The following is a 22301-nucleotide window of genomic DNA, read 5'->3' on the forward strand; positions in this document are numbered from 1 at the left end:
CTAGGAAGGCAGTGGAAGATGGCCCAAGTGCTTAGGTCCCTGCACCCACGTGGGAGACCTGGAAGAAGTTCCTGGCTCCTGGCTTCAGATCAGCCCAACTCCAGCTGCTGCGGTCATATAGGGAGTGAACAAGTGGATGGAAGACCTTTCTCTCTGCCTTTCCCTCTCTCTGTAACTCTGCCTCTCAAATAATCTTAAAAAAAAAAAAAGAGAGAGAGAAAAGAAAAAGAAAACCAAACTATTTAAACAGTTCTTCTCAAAGGCAATGTGTATGGCAGAAGAAAACATCATCTTCCAAAGTCAGAAGGAATGTTGTTTGAGAAATTGGTTCTTTAAAGCATTCTTCTGGGGCTGGTGCTGTGGTGTAGTGGGTAAAGCCACTGCCTGCAGTGCTGGCATCCAATATGGGTGCCGGTTTGAGTCCCGGCTGCTCCAATTCCTATCCAGCTCTCTACTATGGTCTGGGAAAGCAGTAGAAGATGGCCCAAGTCCTTGGGCCCCTGCACCCACGTGGAGACCTGGAGGAAGCTTCTGGCTCCTGGCTTCGATTTGGCCCAGCTCTGACCATTGCAGCCATTTGGGGAGTGAACCAGCAGATGGAAGACCACTCTCCCTCTCTGTAACTCTGCCTTTCAAATAAATAAATAAATATTTAAAAAAATAAAGCATTCTAATATCAATGGTAAATTTGTATGCAAAACAAGTTAGATTGTAAAATGGATGACACCATATATTAAATACCACACAGTGAAAATAACTTACCTTGTTGGAGTTTTCTAATAAAAACTGGAATGTGTTCTGCACAGCTTGGCATGTTTCTAACTCAGTCCGGCTGAAGGCTATTAAATAATCCTTGAGGTGATCATAGACATTTCCATCAAGAGCCTGTTATAGAAGAATAAACAAAAGCAAGAAAGTATGATAATCTTTGACACATAATGCCTCCGTCACAAAAAGGCAGGCATGTGCACTCTAACATCTATTAGCAGTAGGAAGCAGACAAAAGATACAAATCACTGCCAGAGGAAATACAAGCAGTTAACAATCGCTTGGGAAAATGTTGAATCTTCCTAATAAACAGAAACCAAAAAAGGTAAAATTCATTACTGGTAAAGCTGTAGGAAAATAAGACACAACTGGAGACTAAATGTCTGGCTTCTGATCTTTACTCTTTTTTTTTTTTTTTTTTTAATTTTTTTGACAGGCAGAGTGGACAGTGAGAGAGAGAGAGAGACAGAGAGAAAGGTCTTCCTTTGCCGTTGGTTCACCCTCTAATGGCCGCCGTGGTAGCGCGCTGCGGCCGGCGCACCGCGCTATTCCGATGGCAGGAGCCAGGTGCTTCTCCTGGTCTCCCATGGGGTGCAGAGCCCAAACACTTGGGCCATCCTCCACTGCACTCCCTGGCCACAGCAGAGAGCTGGCCTGGAAGAGGGGCAACCGGGACAGGATCGGTGCCCCGACCGGGACTAGAACCCGGTGTGCCGGCGCCGCAAGGCGGAGGATTAGCCTGTTGAGCCACGGTGCCGGCCTACTCTTCTGCTTATTAGCTTCTGCAGTCACTTCCTACCGGAGGAGGTGTAGGAATTACATGAAGTAATAGGTGTGAAGGCATCTGGGCTCAAGGCTGGGAACAGAGGAGATACCCAAACACTAATATCCATTTTTCCTTGTCCGCTATTGGTGTGTCATAAATTACTATATTCTTACTAAAGAGCAGTCAGAGAAAAAACACAATGTTGAAATATTAATTAGGGCTGGTATTGTGGCACAGTGGGTTAAACTGCAGCCTGTTACACCAGCATTCCGTATGAGTACTGATTCAAGTCTTGGTTGCTCCACTGCCTATCAACCTCCCTGCTAATGTACCTGGGAAAGCAGCAGATGACAGCCTGAGTGCTTGGACCCCTGTCACTGATGCTGGAGACCTTGATGGATTCAGATTACTGGTTTTAGCCTGGCCCAGCCCCGGCCACTGCTGCCATTTAGGGAGTTTACCAGTGAATGGAAGCTCTCTCATATATATACACTATATACATATATATATATACACATATATATGTGTGTGTGTTTGTGTGTGTATTCCTCCCTAACTCTGTGTTCCAAATTAATAAAATCTCTAAAAAAAATAAGATATTAATATTAAAAACAGAGAGTGACTTCAAGATTTTGTTCTGGGGAAGAAATACCAATACAGCATCTGTGAAATGTTTTAAACAATTTCTATTTGTAGGACTCTTTAAAAATGGAAAAGAAAAAAAAGGGGGGGGGGCGGGAGGAGAAAACCACTGAACACTTTTTTCCTAAAATTTCTTTTGTCTTTATCAACATCATCCTCATCATCATTAGAAAGGCAGAGAGACGGGCCGGTGCTGTGGCGCAGTAGGCTAAGCCTCTGCCTGTAGCACTGGCATCCCGTACGGGCACTGGTTTTGTCCTGGCTACTCCTCTTTCAATTCAGCTCTCGGCCATGGCCTGGACAAGCAACAGAAGTTGGCCCAAGTGCTTGGGCCCCTGTCCCTGGATGGGAGACCTGGAAGAAGCTCCTAGCTCTGGATTTGCCCAGTTCTGGCTTTTGCAGCCATTTGAGGAGAGAAGCAGCGGATAGAAGACCTCTCTCTCTCTGTCTCTCCCTCTCTCTGTTTGTAACTCTACCTCTCAAATAAATAAAATCTTTCTTTCTTTCCTTTTTTTTTAAAGAAAGGCAGAGAGCTCCTATCTTCTGGTTTACTCTCCAAATGCTCACAAAACCAGGCTGGCCAAGACCTAAGCTGAGAGCTAGGAACTTACCAGGTCTCCCACAGGGATAGCAGTGATCCAACTACCTGAGACATCATGGCTGCCTCCTAGGGTATGCATTACTAGGAAGCTATAATCAGGAGCCAGAACCAGAACACAGTAAGATTTATTTTTATTTGAAAGGCAGAGTTATAAAGAGACATCTCCCAGCTGCTGGTTCACTCCACAAATAGCCGCAACAGCCAGGGTTGGGCCAAGCTGAAACCAGGAGCCTAGAACTCCATCTGGAGCTCCCACGTGGATGGCCAAGGACTCAGGCCATCTGCTGCTGCTTTTCCAGGTGCATTAGCAGGGAGCTGGATCAGAAGTGGAGCAGCCAAGACTTGAAAAGGCACACAGTGGCCAGTCAGTGGCTTAACCTGCTACAACACAATGCCGGCCAACATCACAAGTGTCCTAACCACTGGGCCAAACACTCCACCACAGAACATTTGAGGAATTATTAAGCTTTGATGTATATAGTCACTAAGTATGCACAGCCACCAAAATAAAAACTGTGGAAAATGTACAGATGAAGAGTATGCATCAATTATTTCAGGCTAATAAAAACCACAACAGAAAAGGGGTGGTATTTGGTGCAGAGGTTAAAATCTGATACTTGCAGGAATGCCCATGTCCTACATTGGATTGCCTCACTTTGAGCCCAGGTTCCACTTCTGATTCCAGATTCCTGCTAATGCACACCTTGGGAGGCTACAGATTTAGGCTCAAGTGCTTGGGGCCTTGCCATTTCCATGGGAGACTCAGATCACAACCTGGGCTCTTGGCTTCAGCCTCGCCCAGCCCAGCTGTTGCAGGTATTTAAACAGTGAACCAGAAGATGAAAGACCTTTTTTTTTCTATATCTCACTGTGTTTCAAATACAATGAAAAAAAAATTTTTTTAAGTCTTCTTTATAAGAAGAATGAGAACAGAATATATATAAATATGTATATATGTATATATACATAAAATCAACAACTGTGGGAAAATGTATCTACAGTAATAATAATAGAGGTTGTGGAATCATGACAATCAAGGGAGATTTTTAAAAAAATTTTTGGAAAAATTCACCCAATGTAAAAGTCAGAATTTTAATAATCTTAAAGTGTGTAATTGAGTGGCTTTTATTACATTTACAATGCTGAAACACCACCAACACTACCTAATTCTAGAACATTTGCAACATCCCCCCCCCCCAAACTCCCATATCCATTAAGTAGTCACTTCCCATTCTCCCCTCCCTGACAACCACCGATCTACTTTCTCTCTCTGTGGATTTGCCTACCCTGGATAATTCATATGAACTGAATTCTAGAATATATGACCTTTTTGAGTCTGTCTTCTATCACTTAGCATGTGATAAGACATCACCATGATAGCATGGTGATTCAAGCTTCACCAATGTAACAATATTTTATTCTTTTTTATGGCTACATACTATTCCACTGTACTGATATGCCAAGTATTGTTTATCCATTCAGCAGTTGAAGGAAATTTGTTTTTCCCACTTTTTGAAAATATACTAAGAAATGGAATCACTGCATTATGTAGTAATTTTATATTTAACTATTTTGGGGACTGCCAAACTTTTCCAAAGTGGTTGTACCATTTTATGTCCCCACCAACAATACATGATGGTTGTAATTTCTCCACAAGCTCACCAATACTTGTTTTTTTCTGTGTTTTTTTTTTTTTTGGTGTGTGTGTATGTGTGTTTGTTTTGTTATTTAAATTATGAAAGCTATTCTAGTGGATGGGAAATGGTAGCTCACTGTGGCTTTCCTGTGCATTTTTCCTGATGGCTAATGATGTTATACCTCTTAAGTGCTTCTTGGTCATTTGTATATCTTCTTCGAAGAAATGTTTATTCAAGTCCTTGACCCACTTCTTAATTATATTGTTGAGTTGTGAGAATTCTTTGTATATTATGATTACCTGACTCAAGATACATGACTTGCAATAATTCTTGGTATTTTGTGGGCTGTCTTCAGTATCTTGCTAGTGATCTTTTGATGAACAAAACTTTTAAATTTTGATGCAGTCTAATTTAGCCTTTTTTATTTTGTTGCTTATGTGTTGTTGTTATATCTGAGAGTCCTCAAAAGAGAGTTTATAAATTTTATTTTTTGAGAGGCAGAAAGAGACAGAGAGAGCTTCAATCCACTGGTTCACTCCCAAACACATACAAAAAAGCCAAGATTGGGCTAGGCTGACACTGGGAGCACAGTCCAGGTCTCCTCCATGGGTGTCAGGAATCGATTATCTGAGCTAGCATCACTGCCTCTCTGGGATACGTCCACAGGAAGCTGGAGGCAGAAGCCAGAGCCAGGAATTGAACATAGTCTCTCCAGTATGGGAGGTGGGTGTCTTAACCATTCCCTCAATGGAGGTCTTAAATTAAATTTGTTTGTGTCTTATGTTTGGCTATTCCATTACATTTTTACTATAAATTTTTTTTAAAAGATTTATTTATTTGAAGGAGAGAGACAAAGAAAAGTTCAAAGAGATCTTCCCTCCATTGGTTCACTCACTAAAAATGAAACTTTTTTTTTTTTTGACAGGCAGAGTGGACAGTGAGAGAGAGAGACAGAAAGAAGGGTCTTCCTTTGCCGTTGGTTCATCCCGCAATGGCCGCTGTGGCCGGCATGCTGTGGCCGGCGCACCGCACTGATCCGAAGGCAGGAGCCAGGTGCTTCTCCTGGTCTCCCATAGGGTGCAGGGTCCAAGAACTTGGGCCATCCTCCACTGCGCTCCCAGGCCACAGCAGAGAGCTTGCCTGGAAGAGGGGCAACCAGGACAGAATCTGGCACCCCGACCAGGACTAGAACCCAGTGTGCCAGTGCCGCAGGCGGAGGATTAGCCTATTGAGCCGTGGTACCAGCTGAAACTTTTTTTAATTAAGATTTTATTTATTTATTTGAGAGGTAGAGTTACAGACAGTGAGAAGGAGAGACATAGAGAGAGGTCTTTCATCTGCTGGTTCACTCCCCAAATGGCTGTAACAGCCAAAGCTGAGCCAATCCAAAGCCAGGTGCCAGGAGCTTCTTCCAGGTTTCCCACATGGGTGCAGGGGCCCAAAGACTTGAGCCATCTTCCACTGCTTTCCCAGGCCATAGCAGAGAGCTGGATCAGAAGTGGAGCAGCCGGGTCTCCAACCGGCACCCATATTGGATGCCAGCACTGCAGGCAGCAGCTTTACCTGGTATGCCACAGCGCTGACCCCCATTCCCCTCCCCCTTTTTTAAAGACTTATTTATTTGAAAGTCAGGATTATAGAAAGAGGGAGAGATGCCAGCATGGCAGGTGGAGGATTAACCCATTGTGCCACAGCGTCGGTCCCTAAACTTGTTTTTTAAAATATACACAAATTCAGGGGCCCAGCATTGTGGCACAACAGGTAATACTGCCACTTGTGATGACAACATCTCATATCGGAATGCTGGTTTGAGTCCTGGCTGCTCTGCTTCTAATCTAGCTCCCTGTTAATGTGCCCCCAGGAAAGCAAATGGAAGATGGCTCAAGGACGGAATTCCTACCTCTTGGCTTCAGCCTGGACTAGCCCTGGCTGTTGCAGTCACTTGTGGAGTGAACCAGTGGATGGAAGATCTTTCTTTCTCTCTGTCTCTTCTTGTGTCTCTCTCTCTGTTACTATGCCAAATAAATAAATCTTTAAGAAAAGTCCACACAAATTCTTTCCCCAAAGCCCTGAGTAATAAAACTGCGCCTTCCACAGTGTTTACACCTCTAGATGGCACCATCGAGCACTTTACCTACAGACAGTGTAAACCCTTAACATATGGCCATGTAATTATGTAACATCACCAGAAGGATGGGTTAAGTATGAAGAGAAATTTCTACCTTGGGACATTGTTTTCATAAACTTGCTTAAAAAATGAAATATATAAATTATTCTCATACAAAGTATTACACTAAGAAATGCTATTAGTAGATGGTTATAACCTTGTTTTTGGAAGAAACCACTGAAGCATCAAGAGTATTTAAATACAGCAAATGAAAATATAGGCCTCATGAGCTCAAAAAAGTAAGGCAGGCATTTTAAAGTAGACCAAAGACCCACAGAGTTTCTATGATCTCACTGTAAAATAAACTTGAGTACTCACTGTGCCTGTGCTAGCCGCATGGCATGAGTGATGTGAGGGCAGTTTAAAAACAGAATCCAAAGTTCTTTTGTTGCTTCTGGCTTTGATCATACCATAATCAATATTACTTCTGAATGAAGATAATATTTCCCACTAGAGGAATTCCACTATTGATTTGGATCAAAGTAGTTACAAATCAGGAATTATACATTCACTAAGCTTGCTATACCCCATTTAAAAAATTCTAAACACCTTATAAAGAAATTCAAGAAGAAATCTCTTGCTATAGTATATAGCTATGCTCCAAAATGCATATACCCTTAAGATTACAATGGAGCTGAAAAACTCGAACTGCCTAGTGAACTGTAGCCATGTAACACTGTAGCATAGCGTGTTAGATATCTGCTGATGCTTGTGTAAGCAAACTTACTGCGTTGCCAGTCATATTAAAATACAGCCCATACAATTAAGTATAGTACATAGTAGCTGATAATGATAATAATCAACTATGCTACGGTTTATGTATTTACCATACTATACTTTCAACTATTATTTTAGAGTGTGCTCCTTCTACTTATATATAAAAAAGCTGACTACAAAACAGTATGTTAGGCTACCCTGGCAGCAGCCTCATCCATCTCATGTTTACCAAGACTCTTGCCTACACCAAGAGGCCACATCAAGTACCTGACCACCCCATTTAAATTTGTGCAAATGCACTCAATGATGCTGGCAGTGACAAAATTGCCTCAGCATACATCTTCAGGATACAGTCCTGTTGTTCAGTGATACCAGATTGTAGGATGAAGAGTAGGAATTCTCTAGCTTGCATTTAAGATCCTTTATAATCTAGTTCCAATCTACCTTTCATTAGCACCACTGCTCATCACAACTCTCTGCACTGCACTCTACATTTAACCTAGAAAATTACATCCACCTTCATGGTTCTGATTAAGTTATTTTCTTGGCCCAGCACATGTTCCTCCCTTTTTCTCCCACTCAAATACTAATAATGATGGCTAACACAGGCAACTAACATCTTACCACTTTACTGACCCAATTAGTTCCTCTTTGTGCTCCCACATTCTTCTTTTGTGTGTTGTATGGGTATTATTGCAAGTCATAGATTGACTTTTAATTAAACACAATGCCTGGCAGATAGAATACACTCAAAACTACAGAACAAACCAATGAATGATTTACTCTAGAGTTTATTACCAACAGATACGCACTGAATTAGTTAGCTAAAAGGCATACTATAACCAACACATTCCAGGCCAGAGAAAATGTGCCATTAATCATCATACACTAAATGGGGTAAAGGCTTCTTTAGCAATCCAAGTAAAGCACAATGAAACTACATTAGGTGGAAGATGGCTCAAGTGATTATAAGCTTCATACAGCTGAGATTCGCTTCAAAGAAAAATTTTACAACATTTCACAACCAGAATTCCCTGAATTTTGAAGATCAACTTTCCAAGTTTGTGGCAATAATTAATTTGCATATGTACCAGTTTTTATGGTGAAAAAAAGCTAACTGGAGGCCCGCGGCACAGCCAAGTTAAGGTGCTGCTTGTGATGCTAGTATCCCATCCAAGTGCAGTTTGAGTCTTAGATCCCTGCTAATCCATCTGGGAAGTCAGCAGAATAAGGCCCACGTCCTTGGGCCCCTGACAACCACCCTGATGGAGTTCCAGGCTCTTGGCTCCTGGCCAAGCCCCGGCCATTTGGGGAGTGAATCAGTGGATAGACGATCTCCCTCTCTCTTTGTCACTCTGTATTTCAAATAAATAAATCTTTATTTTTTTAAAGACAGTTGGAAGTCTGGTCTATTACTAGTGTGGATAGTTTAAGAGGCATGAAAATGAGAATAGTTAAAATTCAATTCAAAGGGGGCCGGCATAGAGGGTAAGGTTGCTGCCTGTGATGCCACAATCCCATATAGGCACCAATCTGAGTCCCAGATGTTCCACTTCTGATGCAGCTCCTTCCTGCTGTGCCTGGGAAAGCAGTGGAAAATTATCCAAGTCCTTGGGCCACCGCACTCAACGTGGGAGACCTGGAATAAGCTCTAGGCTTCTGGCTTCAGATCGCCCCAGCTCCAGCCATTGTGGCCATTTTGGGGGTGAACCAAAAAGAGGCCTTGGCCTCTCTGTAACTCTGCCTTTCAAATAAATAAATAAATCTTTTAAAAAGAAAAAGTCCAAAGCACAGGAAGCAGATGATAACTCTGTGATTGGCTCTGGCCTCCAGTCTTAACTGCAATTGTTTGAAATGATGATATCTACAGATGAGGTTCAAAACAATTCTGGGTAGTATTGTCTCAGCACAGCTTGTGATTAGAAGGGGACTTGGATTATGACTGGAAGTAGTCTCCCCAAAGTGAATCAGATCCTGGAAACCACAGAGAAGAGTTTGAAATGCTTTTTTATAAACTCTTCCATAACACTCCTTATCACAGTTATATACGACTTACCACCATTTATATATGTGTCTGATTGCCCCCACAGACTATCAGCTCCTAGAGAGCTGGCAGCACTTCTTTTTGCCCCTGTGTCTTCTCCTAAAAACAGAAGGTCCGTAACAAATGATTATGGAAATGAACCAGAAGGGTGCGAGCTGCAAAAGCAGGCCTCAGTTGGATAAGAAAAGCACCAAAATAAATAAATATATAAATACATAAAAATAAAAAAATTCCATAGTAGAGTGTGAGGGAGTTATCTAATCCTAATTAGGTCATCTTGGGTGAAAAATGCTATGTAATTATTCAGAGTGACAACTTTTTTTTTTTCTTAATTTTTAAAATTCCTCCTGTATCTTACACCACAAGACATACAATAAAATTCTGTTAAACAGAATTGTATAGACAAGGTCAGATGCCTATACATAGATCTTGACAGGAGCTTGCAATACCATTCAGGGATCAATGTTATGGATTTGTTGCTGTTATTTAGAATAGTTGCAAACCTAAATTAAATTTTATTGACTGACTGATTTTGAGCAGACATATGCTTTGATTTTCTGGGTAGAGAAACAAGATTCCTAGCACCTTCAATGGCAGAATGTAGTTGACTGAATTAAAATAATGAAGAGTGTTGAAGATAAAACTGGAGAAGTAAGGTAAATTTAGATGACAGAGGACTTTGGATTTTAAGATTTGTACTGGAATTTAGACATCAGCCCAACTGAGACTGTTAGACGAGGTCATTAAACCAGCACGACTCAGAGAACTGAACAGGTCTCAAAGATTGAGATAAGAAGGGTCTGGGACAGTTGGTTAAGACTCTTCATAGTAGCAGGCTTGGGAAGAACCAAACTCAGTGCCATCCGCCCTCTACTCTCTTTTCTCTACTGGTGTGCAGATGTGCTTATAGTCACAAGTCAGGACTTGTGCAGTGTCCCCTTCCTGGCTGGAAGAGAGGCCAGCAGATAACAGCATCTTGCCAGATGGAGAAGTGTAGCCATTTCCTAACAGGTAGTGGGGATTCTCTAGAGGTCTACCAGGAAGGGGTCAACTCTCTTTATTCTTTTACTCATATTCTACCAAAACAACAGGGAAGGAACCTGTATTGAAAGTATTTCAGAATTATAGTCACATTTTTTTTAACAGAAAGGAATGGTTCAGTTTTGAAACACTGAGACTAATAGCAACAAAAGACAACCTAAGAATAATTTACACTTTTGATTATTTTTTATTCCTAATAAATCAATTCAGCAGGATATTAAATGGTCTTTCAGCTACACTCTAAGTCAGATTTAAGATTATAAATATTTTCTAAAAATATATAGTTAGGATAGTGTCACAGATACCTCCTTTGCCTTCATACTAAAATAAAAGTAGCCTCTAGCTACTAAACACTTAACATAGAATAATTTCAAATTTTAATGCAGCAGCCAAAGTATTTTTTTGTGGCCACACAGCTATTCAGAATATCAAATCTTTCAAGTACAGAGTCTACAAAAAAAGAATTTGGCTTTCCTTATTGTAAACATTCACATGTCCATTTTGAAGTCAATTCCAGCAAAAATTTCTGCTATGCTCAGCAGTATTTGAATCACAGAAAAAACATGAGCTGTAGACATTCAGGAAGGAAGGAAGGAAGGAAGGTCAAGAAAGAAAGGATCCATTCTTCAGCAGCAATGACAGTAATTCCTCCCCCTGCCAAAATTACAACAAAGCATTTCCCGCCTCCTTAGTAAGATTGTGGCTATAACAGATTATGCTTCAAATACTTTTCTAAGGACTGTATTTACAATTATAAAATAAATATTAAGTTTCAACTTCCTTATTCCAAGGTTTAATGATATCTAAAACTATAACAATTTTCTTTAAAGAGTAATAGAGCTTTATTCAGATGTTAAAAGCTGCTTAAACTGGTAAAAAAAAAAATGCTCAGTTTCTAAGTTAGAGTTTAACATCTCAGAGAAAATTTCCTGCCTTATAGGAAATCTGTGAAGATGGCAAGTGGCCATCTATAGGAGGCAATAAAGTCCCAGGGAGATGTTCAGAGAACACTGTGTTCTGATTACACAGCTCCCTCTGCTTAGAGCCCCTAGGGTACTGCGAGACAGCGACAGCCTCTGTGTAGAAAAGTACAAGCAAACTGCAATTGAAAAGGCATTTATGGGCAAACATAGATGATCTTGGCCGTAATTTCATAGAAGTGGAACAAATAAATTCTAGCCCTAAGTACAAATCAACTTTGCCATCATTCTTGGTCTTTTAAACTCATCATTATCAAGATTCCAACAACCAAGAGTCGCACAACCTTATTTAAACATGGCTTTGTGTCCGTGTATGGCATGCTTATCACAAATGCAACACATTTTTTATACTGAAAGGTCTTTCATTAAGCATGTTAATATTTCAGCTGCTGTGCACAAATTTGATCAGAAATATACTTGTTGAAACAGGCACACAACTGAGTGGTTAAGACACCTGTGTTCCACTTCAGAGTGCCTGGGTTCACTTCCCAACTGCAGCTACTGACTGCAGCCTTCTGCTAATGCAGACTCTGGAATGCAGCAATGATGACTCAAGTGACTGAGCGTTTGCCATCCATGTGCAAGACCTGGAATGTGTTACATCTTCTGGCTTTGGCCTTGGCCCAGCCCCAGCCCCAATCATTTCAGGCATTTTTAGAGTGAACCAACAAATGGATATTCTCTGTTCTCTCTACCTTTCAAATAAATGAAAAATAATTTTAAAAAAAGAGAAACAGAAAACAGAAAAGGAAAAGTTTGTTTCTAAAATGCTGTTACAAAATAATATTAAAGCACAAAATGAAAACATTCAAATAAAAATTACAAACATTAAGAATATTCCAGTTATCCAACATTAAGAATATTAAAAATATTCCACAGACATCCACAGTTATCTGTTGTTCATATGCATTCATTTACTAAACAATAAAGCAGTTCTTGATAAGGGTTCAAAAGGTAGGTGTAGTTAAACTCACACACTGCTTTCAAAGTATAAACTGGGGGCTGGTGCTTGGCCTAGTGAAGACACCAGTTGGAATGTTCACATCCCAAAATGCAGTGCCTGGTTCCAGTACCAGCTCTTATCTCCAATTCTAGCCTCCTGCTAATGTGCATCTTGGGAGGCAGCAGGTGATGGCTCAAGTGATTAGGTCCCTGCCACCCATCTGGGAGACCAGGATTGAGTTCTCAGCTTCCAGCTTCAGCCAGGCCCAGCCAAGTCACTGCAGGCATCTGGGGGAGTTAACCACTGAACAGAGTTCCCTCTGACTCTGTCTCTCTGTCTCCAAATCAAATTTTTTTTTTTTAAATTTATTTGACAGGTAGAGTTATAGACAGTGAGAGAAAGAGAGAAACAGAGAGAAAGGTCTTCCTTCCGTTGGTTCACCCCCCAAATGGCAGCCATGGCCGGCGCTGCACTGATCCAAAGCCAGGAGCCAGGTGCTTTCTCCCGGTCTTCTACGCAGGCGCAAGCACCCAAGGACTTGGGCCATCCTCCACTGCCTTTCCGGGCCACAGCAGAGAGCTGGACTGGAAGAGGAGAAACTATGACTAGAACCTGGCGCCCATATGGGATGCCGGCACCGCAGGTGGAGGATTAACCAAGTGAGCCACGGCGCCGGCCACCCAAGTCAATTTCTTAAAAATTAGCCGGCACTGCGGCTCACTAGGCTAATCTTCCGCCTGCAGCGCCGGCACACCGGGTTCTAGTCCTGGTCGGGGTGCCGGATTCTGTCCCGGTCGCTCCTCTTCCTGTTCAGCTCTCTGCTGTGGCCCGGGAGTGCAGTGGAGGATGGCCCAAGTTCTTGGGCCCTGTACCCACATGGGAGACCAGGAGAAGCACCTGGCTCCTGGCTTCGGATCAGCGCGGTGTGCCAGCTGCAGTGGCTATTGGAGGGTGAACCAATGGAAAAAGGAAGATCTTTCTCTCTGTCTCTCTCTCTCACTGTCTACTCTGCCTGCCAAAAAAAAAAAAAAAAAATTAAAATGAAGTGTAAATTGATATTATCTTTCAGGAAGGCAGTCAGCCTATGTGTAAAGCATTAATATTTTTCTTTTGACAAGAAAATGCATCTTTAATTAGTTTTCATTTCATTTGAAAGGCAGAGAGAGACAGTGAGACAGACAGATTTCCCATCTGCTGGTTCATCCTTCAAATGGCCACCTCAGCCAGGCAAGGTCAGACTAAAGTCAGGAGCCAGGAACTCCAACCAGGTCTCCCATGTGGGTGGAAGTATCCTAAGTACTTGAACCATCATCTGTTGCCTTTCAGGGGTGCATTAGCAGGAAACTGGATAGGCGATGAAGATGAGACTTAAACCCAAGTACTCTGATAGAGGATATGGACATCCTAAGTAGCAGCTTAGTCTGCTGTGCCAATGCCCATTCAAGACGTGAATGCTTAACCCATTTAAATCTAATGCATAAGTAACCAAGAGAAGATATTATCAAATAATGTGGATATCAATCTGTTTCAATAATCATTTTGAATATCACAGCCTAAATGCACCAATTAAAAGATAGATTGGGGTGAGCCTTTGGTGCAATGGCTTAAATCCCTGCTTGAGACGCCTACAGACCATATCAGAGTGCCTTGCTTGAGCCTAGGTACTTCACTTTTGATCCAGTTTGAATTAATATTAACTTAGCTTTAGTAGTATACAAAAGCTTTGCTCCTAAATAGTTCTGTCATTTCCTCTTTCCTTTGGTCTTTCTGTCATCATTGTTGGATATTATATCTTTATACATTGTGGGCCCACCAACACAAATTCAATTACTGTTACATAAAGTTGTCTTAAATCTTATAGAAAAAAAGAGCTACAAGCCACAAATTCATTCATACTGTTATAGTTAATGTCCAGATTTAATTTTTTTTCCTACTTTATGTCTACTTAATTCAACTATAATTGAGATTAACTGAGGACTTTATATTTGTGACCTTAGCAATAATCCTGAACATTAAAGCCCATAATACCAGCAAAATCATGGTAATTTTTATAATCACAATCAAAAGTTAGTTGTGTCCTGGATTAAGAGCATTAGACATTAAATTTTAATTTTCTAAATCTCTATTGAGAGTGCTAATAGTATCCTTTTAGTGATCCATCTGGTTTGTTATACTTGGGAGTCAAGATAATGAATAAAACCTAACATTTACGAACTCCTATGAGAAAAACATTAAGTAGGCTCATGATCTGAAAGGTTACCTACAATTAATTATTTGAGAAAGGAAGGAAGGAAGGAAGGAAGGAAGGAAGGAAGGAAGGAAGGAAGGAAGGAAGAAACGGAGAGAGAAAGAGAATCCCATTTACAGGTACAATCCCTAAATGCCTGCAATGAGTGGAACTGGGCCAGGACTGAAGCAGGGACCAGGGAGCCAGGAACTGCTCTCCCATGTAGGGGACAGGAATTCAGTTACTTGAACCATCATCCCTGCTTCCCAGGGTCTGCATTAGTAGGAACTGGAGTCAGGAGATAAAGGCAGGAAATTAACCCATAAACTCAAACATAGGATCTGGGCATTTTAACCAATAGGCTAAAATGTCTATTTCCTGAAAAATTTATTTGAAAATGTCTGGGGCTGGTGTTTTGGAATAGCTGATAAAGCTGCCACCAGGTGAGATAATGGCATCCCATATGTGCCAGTTTGAGTCCTGGCTGCTCTACTTCCAGTCCAGCTCCCTGCTAATGTGCCTAAGAAAGCAGTGGTAGATGGTCACTATACCCACATGGGAGACTGGAAGAAGCTCCTAGTTCCTGGCTTTTGGACCTGCCAAACTCTAGCCATTGAGGCCATTTGGGAAGTAAATCAGCAAATGGAAGATAGCTCTCTGCCTCTCTCACTCTGCCTTTCAAATAAATAAATTAAAAAAATCTTTTTATTTTTGGCGGGGGTGGGGGTGGGGGGGTGGGCCGGGGAGGCCCACATGGATATCAGCATCACAGGCAGAGGCTTTAGCTTCAATGCCCACAACACCAGTCCCATAAATAAAATCTTAAAACAACACACAAAAAACCCATGTCTAAAAACATGTAAAGTTGTAGTTAATGCTGATATCTTGTATGAGTGCATATTTAAGTCCTGGCTGTTCCACTTCCACTCTAGCTGCCTGCTAACGTGCCTGGGAAAGCAGCAAAGAATGGCCCAGGTGCTTGGCTCCCTGTTCTCCATGTGGGAGACCGGGATGGAGCTCTTGGCTCCTAGTTTTGGCCTGGACCAGCCCTGGCCACTGCAGCCTTTTGTAAAGTGAATCAGCACACAGAAAATTTCTGTCTCTCCCTCTCTTTCTGCAACTCTTTTAAATAAATAAATAATTCTTAAAAGATAAAACTAGTTTTAGAGGTTTTAAACGTGTTTTTTAAAAAAGATTTATTTTACTTATTTGAAAGGCAGAGTCACAGGGGGGTGGGGAGAGACAGAGAGAGAGAGAGAGAGGTCTTCCATCCACTGGTTCACTCCCCCAAATGGCTACAATGGCCAGGGCTAGGCCAGGCTGAAGCCAGGAGCCAGGAGCTTCTTCTGGGTCTCCCACATGGGTACAGGAGTCCAAGCACTTAGGCCATCTTCCTCTGCTTTCCCAGGTGTATTAGCAGGGATCTGGATACGAAGTAGATCAGTTGGAACTCGAATTAGAGCCCATATGGGATGCTGGCATTGCCGGTGGAGACTTAAGTGGTTACACCACAATGCCAGCCCCTAAATGTGTATTTTTAACAATTCTTATGTACAATGTTTATGTATCAGCTAATGTCAATACATGTATACATTGTGTAATGTTCAAATCAGGGTAAACATTTGAAATATTTATCATCTCTTTATGGTGAAACATTCTCTTCTAGCCCTTTAAAGAATATGTATCTATGGGGCCGGCACTGTGGCATAGCAGGTAAAGCTGCCGTCTCCAGTGCTGGCATCCCATATGGGCACCAGTTCGAGACCCGGCTGCTCCATTTCCAATACAGCTCTCTTATGGCCTGGATAGCAGTACAGGATGGCCCAAGTGCTTGAGCCCCTGCATCCATGTTTGAGACCTGGAAGAAGCTCTTGGCTCCTGGCTTTGGATTGGCGCAGCTGCGGCCGTTGCGGCCACTTGGAGAGTGAACCAGCAGATGGAAGACCCTGCTCTCTCTCTGCCTCTCCTTCTCTCTCTGTGTAACTCTGACTTTCAAATAAATAAAAAATTATGTATCTATACACAAAGTATGCTATCACTAACCCTATTGTGCAACAGACCATCTTTCTCCTATCTAACTGTAACAGTGCATATTAATCAACCTTTCCCCGTTGTTTCCTTCCCCTTACTCTCCCCAGCCTCTGGTAATCACTATTCTACTTGCAACTTCTAAGTGATCAACTTTGAGATTTCCCTATATGAATGGGATCATACAGTATTCAATTTTCTGTACCTGGTTTATTTCACTAACATAATGACCTCCAGTTGCACTGATATTGTCTCAAAATCTCTGTCTTATGGTGGACTAGTATTCTAATATGTGTATGTACCACATTTTTTCTTTATCATTAGTTGGTGTACACTTATTTCCCTTTCTTGCTATTGTGAACAGTGCTATAATAAACATGGGAGTACACATGTCTAATAGGCTGATTTCATTTCCTCTGGCTATGTACCAAGCAGGAAAGTTGCTGGAATATGTGGTATTTTTGTTTTCATTTTCTAGGAGCTGTTTATTTTTTTTAAAAGATAAATACACTTAAATAAGTAGTATTCATAGGATTATCAACAAATAAGCAAAAAATGTATGGAAATAATGTACAAAATAGCAATAAAAACTGTAAGAGAAAGATATTTCACATCAACAGGGAGAAAGTTATAAAGGATGTAAGAAAAAATAAATATTGGGATGAAAATGATGTGTATACATGAGTCAATATAACATATGTCATTCAAGTGATCTATAAATTCCATGTTATCCCAGCAAAACACCAGGATAAATAAGCTGATTGTAAAGATAAGAATGAAGCACCATTATGAAACAGCACCATTTTGAGGCAGTGTGACACCTGGTGCAAGGACAGACAAAATACCAGAACACAAAACTCAGAAGCAGATGCATACATTAGTTTATAAAATATTTAGTTTTATATATATATATATATATTTATTAAGTATATAGAATTACTTTTAGAGTTTAGTCTAAATTAGACTATTCAATAAGTGATAATGGAATAGTGGTTATCTATAAATGAAAAAAAATGGAAGCTCTACCTTAAATCATATTTAATAATAAATTACAAAAAGATTAAAGATTTGAATTTTTTTTTTTTTTGACAGGCAGAGTGGACAGTGAGAGAGAGAGACAGAGAGAAAGGTCTTCCTTTTTGCCGTTGGTTCACCCTCCAATGGCCACCGCGGTAGGCATGCTGCTGCCGGCGCACCGCGCTGATCCGATGGCAGGAGCCAGGTGCTTCGCCTGGTCTCCCATGGGGTGCAGGGCCCAAGCACTTGGGCCATCCTACACTGCACTCCCTGGCCACAGCAGAGAGCTGGCCTGGAAGAGGGGCAACCAGGACAGGATCGGTGCCCCGACCGGGACTAGAACCCGGTGTGCTGGCGCCGCAAGGCGGAGGATTAGCCTATTGAGCCGCGGCGCCGGCCAAAGATTTGAATTTATAAAACAAAATTTGTAACATTTAAAAAATTTTAAGTATACAGATGCCAGCGCTGTGGTGTAGTATGCTAAGCCTTCGCCTGCAGCATGGCATCCCATATGGGTGCCTGTTTGTGTCCCCGCTGTTTCTCTTCCAATCCAGCTCTCTGCTACAGCCTGGGAAAGCAGCGGAAGATATCCCAAATGTTTGGACCCCTGAACCTGTGTGGGAGACCTGGAAGAAGCTCCTGGCTTCGGATTGCCCAACTCCGGCCATTGAGGCCATCTGGGGAGTGAACCAGTGGATGGAAGACCTCTCTCTCTTTCTATCTCTCCCTCTCAAATAAATAAATAAAAAAAATTAAGTATCCATATGAGATCTCTAGGTAGAGATACAAAAAGTATCAACAATAAAAGAATGATAAAATTTATTTAAAAAATTCAGAATTTCTGTTGATAAAACACAATACAAATTTTAAAAGTAACAGGCTATGGGGCTGGCACTGTGGTGCAGCAGGTTAAAGCCCTGGCCTGAAGCACCGGCATCCCTTATGGGCACCGGTTCTAGTCCCACCTGCTCCTCTTCCAATCCAGCTCTCTACTGTGGCCTGGGAAAGCAGTAGAAGATGGCCCAAGTCCTTGGGCCCCTGCACCCACATGGGAAACCTGGAGGAAGCTCTAGGCTCCTGGCTTCAGATCGGCACAGCTCCAGCCACTGTGGCCATCTGAGGAGTGAACCAGCAGATGGAACACCTCTTTCTCTGTCTCTACCTCTCTCTATAACTCTTTCAAATAAATAAAATAAATCTTGAAAAAAAAGTACCAGGCTGTGAAATTACTTATAATAGATGAGTATAACAAAGAATTAGTATCCAAAATGTAAAAAAAATTTCTAGAAATCAGTAAGAAAAACATCATTGAATAGAAAAATAAGGAAAGGACATGAATAGGCAATCACAGCAGAGGAAACATAAAATGATGAAACCGATTCAACTTCATGAGTAATTAGGGGAGCAAAAATAGAAAATATCACTTTATACTCATCAGATTGGCAAAAGCAACAATGCCTGGAAATATCATGGATTGAGGAAGATGTGGAGGAGACACATTTATACCACTGGAGACAGCATATTTTGGCACAATTACTTGGGTAGCACTTAGTGAATTTGGAAGATATACAAACTCTATGTATGACTCAGCAACTTCAGTTTTAGGTACAGACCCATATGTATGTGAAAACATGTACAGAAATGTTCGTAGCAGCACTGTTTTAATCGTAAAATATTAGAAATAGCTCAAATGTCTTTTTGTAGCATGTATGTATCAATTACAGTTTATATACTGTTATAGATATAAAGGTAAAATTAGGAGTAACATATTTTTGGATTAATTTCAACAACATAATGCACTAATTAAAAATATCAAGTTGCAGAATAAGAACAAGACAATGCCACTTGATATCATTTCTTAAAAGCACAAAACAATATAGTGTATTGTCCATGATATATTTTTACATAGATTTTTTAAAAAAATTCAAAAAGGACCAATGCTTTTAAATTATGGCTACCTCTGGAGAGGGAAGGAACAAAAAAACAAAGAATGGAACAGGTGAGGGAAATGGTGGGATTTAAACTGCATCAATTTCTTTCAGATCTTCATCTAAACTAAAAATTGTTACTAGCTGTTAATTTTAAGTGACAGATACAGGAATATTGTTTATGTTATTTTTTGTATTTTTCTATAGGTTTGACAAATTTTATGTATTAATAAAAATTGAGGAAATAATGAATTTGTTTATTAGTGAATATTAATCTAAGACGTGTGATGGAAAGGTCTGGAAAGGAAATGCCTAGTGGGAGACCGATATGGACCAAGGCAGCACAGACCAGCATGGGGATCATGGGATGGAAGAGCACAGATAACCAAGAAGGCTTAAATCTTGGGTTAGAGACTGACAATTCTATACAAATGAATCCAGTTTATGGCTAATTTAGTGCATTTTAAAAAATTCCTTTCTGCTTCTTGGTTTTCCTTAGTTTCACTAATCATTAGGCTTCTACCTTGGATTATGGGAAGCCAGTAGAGGTGAAATTCACATTATCTTGGTTAGGTATTAATAGTTTTAGTCAAAGGGGAAGAAAGGGAAGAGAATGACAGATGAGATGAGGGGGTGGGTGATAAGGAGAAGGGAATAGAGATGGAAGTGAGAACTCTCTGTGCCCACCATAGATTTGACTTCTGAGTATATACATGATTAAGTGTTTTACATGTTAAAAAATTAAAATTTTAAAAGGATAAAAAACAAAATTCTAAATTGAATACAATGCACGGGGGATACATTATAAAGACAAGAAAAGAAAGTCCAGAAAATAGTAAACTTTATTTAATGATTGTACAAAAAATGGTAATATTGGTATTGTAATTTTGAAGTTTCTTTGTATATGCTTTAGGATACAACAAAGGAACAGATATGAGTATTTTCACTCCATGAAAAACAGATATGAATATAAAATAAAGGTATATTTAAAAATTTTCATAATTTAAAAACTGAACTAGGGGGAAGAACTATTATTAGCACAACTACTTGCTATGTTTATTTTCATCATGTCTTTCTCCACTAGGTGTAAACTCCATAAGAGAAAAGATACTGTCTATTTTGTTCACTGATCTCAGGCAATTTGGAATGGTGCCTCACATTTAACGTTTACTCAACAAATATTTGCAACATGAATAAGATACCTAAACATTACATTCTGATATTTTCTTTTTTTAATTTTTTATTTATTTATTTATTTTGTTTTGACAGGCAGAGTGGATAGTGAGAGAGAGAGACAGAGAGAAAGGTCTTCCTTTTGCCGTTGGTTCATCCTCCAATGGCCGCCGCGGTAGGCGCGCTGCGGCCGGTGCACCGCGCTGATCCGATGGCAGGAGCCAGGTGCTTCTCCTGGTCTCCCATGGGGTGCAGGGCCCAAGGACTTGGGCCATCCTACACTGCACTCCCTGGCCACAGCAGAGAGCTGGCCTGGAAGAGGGGCAACCGGGACAGAATCTGGTGCCCCGACCGGGACTAGAACCCGGTGTGCCAGCACCACTATGCGGAGGATTAGCCTGTTGAGCCACGGCGCTGGCCCTGATCTTTTCTTAGTTCATTAGCTGCAACATCTGTACATTCAAGTAGCACCTTTACAACTGAGATATTTGTTCTAAGGTACATAAGTATACTGTAAATTGCTATACTAAGCAAACATGAAAATAAAGTAGTTCGTAAGTATTCAGACTTTAAAAGTCATTCATTATGTTGACAACTTTAACTGCTGCATGACAAGGAATTAGACTAAACAATTCTGTGATAAAAATTAAAATGTTCAAAATGTCAACATGTGACAATATCTTCTTAATGCAAATCAGTGGAAACAGGTATTGTGGAAATATCTTGTATATTAAAACGATAGCTGTGCAATAAGGCAACACCAGATGTTCCTCTTTGTGGGAAGTCTTTGGAGCAATCTGTGCAGCAGGTCACAGAGCTGCCCTGATGACCCCTCCCCACGCCCCAGGTGAGATCCTGGTCTAAAAAAATGCAACTCAGGGCCAGCATTGTTGCTTCAGTGCCTGCAATGCCACTATCCTGTATGAGTGCCAGTTCCAGCCCCAGCTGCTCCTTTCAATCCAACCCTTGCTAATGGGCCTGAGAAAGCAGCAGGAAGATGGCCCAAGCACCCATCTGGGAGACCCAGACAAACCTCTTGCTTTGGCCTTGCCCAGCCCCAGGCCTGGAGGCCATTTGGGGAGTGAACTAGTGGAAGGAAGATCCCTCTTTCTCTGTAATGCTGCCTTTCAAATAAATAAAATAAATCTTAAAAAAAAAAAAAAAGAAAATGAAACTCACATCAGTGGAGTTGGGAGTCACTCTGGTTTAACTGTCTCAGGCTCAACAGGGGCCAGCATCTCTTGTAACAGTGCTACAGGTAGAGACTGCAGATCCCAGCAAGAGACATGCAGTTACCAAAGTCACTGCCCTCAGGTAAACTCAATGATGTGGCCTCTTACTAATATTTATAGTTCTTTGATTAAATGCAAGTTACTTAACAGAATCATTTTTTACCAAATGAAGTTGCCCAGTGACACATTTGACAAGCGCATTTGTCAGGCCCTTGACAAATTATTAACAGAGGTGACACAATCCCCAAGGGGTCAAAAATCAGTTGGAAAGTGGTACAAAAGAATCTTAAATAATACAAAAATAACAGCTCATAAAATAGTTATATAGCACCTGTGTACCTGTGGTATTAACATTTCATACAGCCACAGGGACATTAGGGAAAACAGTCT

General features: G+C 40.9%; 1 protein-coding gene across 2 annotated transcripts in view; it reads right to left on the bottom strand.

Annotated features, from left to right (window-relative positions):
• The window catches only part of FCHSD2 (FCH and double SH3 domains 2), a 292425-nt gene that overhangs the window by 76051 nt on the left and 194073 nt on the right, over window positions 1–22301 (bottom strand). For both annotated transcript variants that reach the window (XM_062196673.1, XM_062196672.1), the window contains exon 9: window positions 763–885. In XM_062196673.1, coding sequence (XP_062052657.1) covers window positions 763–885 — 123 coding nt within the window. The remainder of the gene's footprint in view (window positions 1–762; window positions 886–22301) is intronic.

This window comes from Lepus europaeus, chromosome 7 (genome assembly GCF_033115175.1).
Source record: "Lepus europaeus isolate LE1 chromosome 7, mLepTim1.pri, whole genome shotgun sequence".
Classification (NCBI taxonomy): Eukaryota; Metazoa; Chordata; class Mammalia; order Lagomorpha; family Leporidae; genus Lepus; species Lepus europaeus.